The sequence below is a fragment of the Arachis duranensis genome, chromosome 6 (assembly GCF_000817695.3).
Source record: "Arachis duranensis cultivar V14167 chromosome 6, aradu.V14167.gnm2.J7QH, whole genome shotgun sequence".
In the NCBI taxonomy this organism is placed as follows: domain Eukaryota; kingdom Viridiplantae; phylum Streptophyta; class Magnoliopsida; order Fabales; family Fabaceae; genus Arachis; species Arachis duranensis.
Genome location: NC_029777.3, coordinates 13,773,781 through 13,779,311, shown reverse-complemented (window position 1 = coordinate 13,779,311; position 5,531 = coordinate 13,773,781). Strand labels below are relative to the sequence as shown.

The 5,531-nt window shown below is 41.4% G+C and overlaps 2 protein-coding genes across 2 annotated transcripts; both read left to right on the top strand.

The window, feature by feature from the left end:
- Positions 1-682: 682 nt before the first annotated feature.
- LOC107492953 (uncharacterized) lies at positions 683-1,567 on the top strand. Its single transcript, XM_016114034.1, has one exon. It carries the CDS (start codon positions 683-685, stop codon positions 1,565-1,567), a length of 885 nt encoding a protein of 294 aa, XP_015969520.1.
- Positions 1,568-2,250: 683 nt separating this feature from the next.
- LOC107492952 (uncharacterized) lies at positions 2,251-5,100 on the top strand. Its single transcript, XM_016114033.1, has 3 exons — positions 2,251-2,403; positions 4,175-4,712; positions 4,805-5,100. Exons 1-3 carry the CDS (start codon positions 2,251-2,253, stop codon positions 5,098-5,100), a joined length of 987 nt encoding a protein of 328 aa, XP_015969519.1.
- The last annotated feature ends 431 nt before the right edge of the window (positions 5,101-5,531 follow it).

Here is a 5,531-nt window from a genome sequence, read left to right as displayed (position 1 = left end):
TATAATAGAAAATGAAAATCAATTATCAAAAGTAGTTATATAACCTATTTCAAAGAAACGGGGTGTGATCCAGAAAAGAGATAACATCGAAGACAATTAGCCAAACATAATGCAATCTGATGTGTACCCCATTATACTCAGAAATCGAGCTTAAGGCCCAGAAACAAACAAATAAGAACATAAACCTCTGACTGAGTCATTCTTATCTCCTAACCGTTATCCACAAAAATAGAATCCACTACTCAAACTAGATCACGACTCTGCACAAGCCAAAGATACTGATAACGGCACCTACCAGATTTATCGGAACAAACAAGACCCTTACTAACACACCACTCGCCGATAAAACCAGGCCACATATCCCTGAAAGTTCAGGTCACTTAATTCACTCTAGTTTATTATTCCTTACTCTCTCATAACTCATACACTTACTTGAGCGTCGGAGTGCTTTGTGCAGTTGCTCCCGCTGCCATGTTTTAGAGGACCGAGGTCTACTCTCAACATTGTCCCTGGATGATGTATAGCTCAGCCAAGGACCCGAGTGACCCCCTCAGAGGCCATACACCTCAGCTCACTCAGAACGGAACATTTGGCACCCACTGTGGGGCCAGAACAGTTACCCTGACCGCACTATTTTTTTTCCGTATTGCACTTTGTGTTTAGCATTCCTCAACCTTCCAACATGGCCGATAACGGAGTTCATCAACTCACTCAGGCCGAACTTATAGCCCAGATGGCCGAGCTACAAGCAGAAGTCAAAAAACTCGCCAAACTATCAACCCAGAACAGCGCCAGTAAACGAGAATACGGTAATTCCAAAGGCCCAACCCAAGGCAACACAGACCTATTGAGCGTCAACCCACTAAAGGAGAGGCTGATCTTAGCCAACCCGTTCTCCAAAGAAATCACGAATTACCAGATGCCAAAATATTTTACACTGCCTTCCTCGCTCAAGCCATATAAGGGGATTGGTGACCCCCGGGCTCACATTAAGAAATTTCAGTCTATGATGTTTTTTAACGGCCCTAATAATGAACTTATACTTTGTAGAGCTTTTCCTACTTACCTTGATGGAGCTGCTTTACTTTGGTTTTCAAAATTACCTGCAGGGTCAATCTCTTTTTTTGAAGAGCTAGCAAGGTCCTTCATCGACTACTTTGCAGTAGCACGAATTTACGTACACGGATCAGATTACCTCAGCACCATCCGCCAAGGTCCACAAAAAAGTTTGAAAGACTACATGACTAGATTTATAGAAGCAACCATGGAGATACCAGATCTGAACCCTGCTGTCCACCTACATGCCCTTAAAGCCGGTCTCCGACCCAAAAAGTTCAGAGAGACAATCGCGGTCACTAAGCCGAAGACGTTAGAAGAGTTCCGGGAAAGAGCAGCCAGACAGATGGAGATTAAAGGGCTCCGTGAAGCCGATAGAACAGAAAGAAAACCTAGAAGGGAGGAAGACAGAATGCCAAGGTCGGCGAACAACAAAGAACCTAGAAAGCCATTCAAGCTCACCCCAAAATTCGACAACTACACCAGATTCAACAAAAGAGGGAAAAGATAATCAAAGAAATATGCAACGCTAAAATCATAAAACCACCAGCAAGAGCTGGGAGTTATCAAGATAAGCGATTTGTTGACAAAAGCAAATACTGTGCCTTCCACCAAAAGTACAGACACACAACCGATGAGTGCGTGATAGCCAAAGATCTATTGGAAAGATTAGCTCGACAAGGCCTCCTAGATAAATACATTGAAGAAAGAAAACATAAAGAGAGCGGTAGGGACAAAGAAGAACGCCAACAAACCTCGAGAAGCAAGGAAGTCAATAAATGGTCAAACAACACCCCACCAAAAGGGATTATAAATTGCATATCCTGAGGATTCACCGGGGGAGACGTAACAACATCGGCAAGAAAGCGGAGCTACCGCACAATGATGGCAATCAAAGGAACAGTACCACAAAGCAACAAAGACATGCCCAACCTAGAAATCACCTTTAACCAGACAGACATATGCTCGGCCGCTCCATATTCAGACGACCTAGTGGTAATCTCCATCCAAACAGACAAACTATTAGTAAGAAAAGTCCTATTGGACCCAGGTAGTAGTGCGGACGTCCTCTTTTACTCTACTTTTCTAAAAATGAAATTATCTGAAAAACTCATGCAACCCTCATCCGGAGAACTAGTTGGATTCTCTGGAGAAAGGGTCCCGATCAAGGGCTATATATGGCTAAAGACGACAATGGAAGATGACTCATTGTCAAAAACCATTGATATACAATATCTAATAGTTGAATGCCCCAGTCCTTACAATGTTATTCTCGGAAGACCTGCTCTAACCACGTTCAGGGCAGTGGTATCCACTTTTCATCTATGTGTTAAATTTCAGGCACAGGTGATGAGCGGATAATTCATATGCTTTTTGGCATTGTTTTTAGATAGTTTTTAGTAGGATCTAGCCACTTTTTAGTATATTTTTATTAGTTTTTAAGCTAAATTCATATTTCTAGACTTTACTATGAGTTTGTGTATTTTTCTATGATTTTAGGTATTTTCTGCCTGAAATTGAAGGACCTGAGAAAAAATCTGATTCAGAAGCTGAAAAAGGACTGCTGATGCTGTTAGATTTCTGACCTCCCTTCACTCAAAATAAATTTTTTGGAGCTATAGAAGTCCAAATGGCGCGCTCTTAATTGCGTTGAAAAGTAGACATCCAGGGCTTTCCAGCAATATATAATAGTCCATACTTTGCCTGAGTTTAGATGACGTAAAATGGCGTTCAATTCCAGCTTTCTGTCCTATTCTGGCGTTAAACGCCAGAAACAAGTTGCAAGCTAGAGTCAAACGCCAGAAACAAGTTACATACTGGTGTTTAACTCAAAAGAAGGCCTATACATGTGAAAGCTTTAATACTCAGCTCAAGCACACACCAAGTGAGCCCGAAAATAGATTTCTGTATCATTTACTTATTTCTGTAACCCTAGTAACTAGTTTAGTATAAATAGAACTTTTTACTTGTGTATTAGACATCTTGGATATTAGATCTTTTGATCATATTTTGATATCTTGATCACGTTTTGGGGGCTGGCCATTCGGCCATGCCTGGACCTTCATCACTTATGTATTTTCAACGGTGGATTTTCTATACACCATAGATTAAGGTGTGGAGCTCTGCTGTTCCTCGAGTATTAATGCAAAGTACTATTATTCTTCTATTCAATTCATGCTTATTCTTGTTCTAAGATATCCATTCACATACAAGAACATGATGAATGTGATGATTATGTGACACTCATCACCATTCTCACTTATGAATGCGTGATTAACAACCACTTCCGTTTTACATGAAAACAAGCTTGAATGTATATCTCTTGGGTTTCTAATCAACGATTCACATCGACTCTCTTCTGACAATGGGGCATCTGAATCCGAGATTAGAATCTTCGTGGTATAGGCTAGAATCCATTGGCAGCATTCTTGAGATCCGGAAAGTCTAAACCTTGTCTGTGGTATTCCGAGTAGGATCTGGGATGGGATGACTGTGACGAGCTTCAAACTCGCGACTATAGGGCGTAGTGACAGACGTAAAAGGATAGTAAATCCTATTCCTACATGATCGAGAACCAACAGCTGATTAGCCATACGATATCTGTGCATAGTATTTTTCATCCGAGATGAGAAATCCGACAGTTGATTAGCCGTACAGAAATTGTAGAGGACCATTTTCACTGAGAGGATAGAAAGTAGCCATTGACAACGGTGACACCCAACATGCAGCTTGCCATAGAAAGGAGTATAAAGGATTGGATGAAGGCAATAGGAAAGCAGAGATTCAGAAGGAACAACGCATCTCCATACGCTTATCTGAAATTCCCATCAGTGAATTACATAAGTATCTCTATCTTTATTTTCTGTCTATTTATATTTTAATTATCAAAACTCCATAACCATTTGATTCTACCTGACTGAGATTTACAAGATGACCATAGCTTACTTCAAGCCGACAATCTCCCGTGGGATCGACCCTTACTCACGTAAGGTTTATTACTTGGACGACCCAGTGCACTTGCTGGTTAGTTGTGCGAAGTTGTGAAAAAGAATTGAGATTACAATTGTGCGTACCAAGTTGTTGGTGCCATTGAGATCACAATTTCGTGCACCAACAGGATGGAAAGATAGCGACACTCCACTCAGACCGCCAACAAGCTCGGCAATGCTACAACACAAGCCTAAAGAGGTCGAACACAGGACAGAAATATGAACATGAAGTCAAAGCAATACACACCACAAAAGAGGTTCTGTCCCTAGCCAAGCTTGACCCCCGAGGAGACACCCAAGAAAGGCCCCAACCAGCCGATGAGCTCCAAAAGGTTTCGTTGACATCAAGACCAGACCAAGGCACATACATTGGCCAAGCACTCCAAGGACAGGAAAGGTCGGAACTCATAAAGTTATTACAAGCTAATGCCGATCTATTTGTCTGGACCCCAACAGATATGCCAGACATCAACCCAGACGTCATTTGTCACAAGCTCGCCATTGACCAAACAATTCGACCTATCACACAAAAGAAGAGGAACTTCGGTGTAGAGAAATCAAAGGCGAATCTCGAAGAAACTAGAAAACTCCTCAGTGCCAACTTTATCAAAGAGATCCGCTTCACCACATGGCTATCAAGCGTGGTAATGGCAAGGAAAAATTCAGGTAAATGGTGCATGTGCATCGACTTTACAGATCTAAACAAGGCATGCCCAATAAAGATACCTATCCTTTACCATGCATTGGCAAGCTTGTAGATAATGCATCAGGTTTCCAAAGCTTAAGCTTCATGGATGCATACTCTGGTTACAACCAGATCCTCATGCATCCAGAAGACCAAAGCAAAATAGCTTTCATAACCGAACATGGAAATTTTTGTTACAAAGTAATGCTATTTGGTCTAAAGAATGCAGGTGCAACATACCAACGTCTAATGGATAAGGTCTTTTGCAATCAGATAGGTCAGAATATGGAAATTTATGTCGACGATATGGTCGCCAAGACCACACCAGGACGATCTCATTGTGAAGACCTCAGAGAATTATTCGGATAAGTCCGAGCATACAACATGAGACTTAACCCTGAGAAATGTGATGCAATTCTTAACATGGCGAGCCCTAAGACAATGAAGGAAGTCCAACAGTTAGCAGGGAGAGTAGCCGCACTATCACGATTCTTGCCAGCAGTATCAAACCGATCATATTACTTTTTCCAGACAATAGCAAAGAATAAAAAATTCGAATGGACAACAGAATGCGAGACGGCATTCGCCGACCTCAAAGCCATTTTGTCATCACCACCAGTGTTACAAAGACCAGAAATTGGTAAAACTTTATACTTATATTTATCTGCTTCTAATTATTCTATAAGCTCGGCTATCATTGTTGAAATAGGAAAAATACAAAGGCCAGTATATTTCATCAGCAGAGTCATGCAACCAGCAGAACAGAGGTATTCGAGAATAGAACAACTAGCCTTAAAACT

Bases quoted from the DNA above. Each gene is read 5' to 3' on its own strand.
- LOC107492952 (XM_016114033.1), top strand. From the start codon at position 2,251: ATGGAAGATGACTCATTGTCAAAAACCATTGATATACAATATCTAATA. The intron at 2,404-4,174 runs GTGATGAGCGGA...GTGCACCAACAG, and splicing joins GTGTTAAATTTCAGGCACAG to GATGGAAAGATAGCGACACT. The intron at 4,713-4,804 runs GTAAATGGTGCA...GCAAGCTTGTAG, and splicing joins AATGGCAAGGAAAAATTCAG to ATAATGCATCAGGTTTCCAA.
- LOC107492953 (XM_016114034.1), top strand. From the start codon at position 683: ATGGCCGATAACGGAGTTCATCAACTCACTCAGGCCGAACTTATAGCC.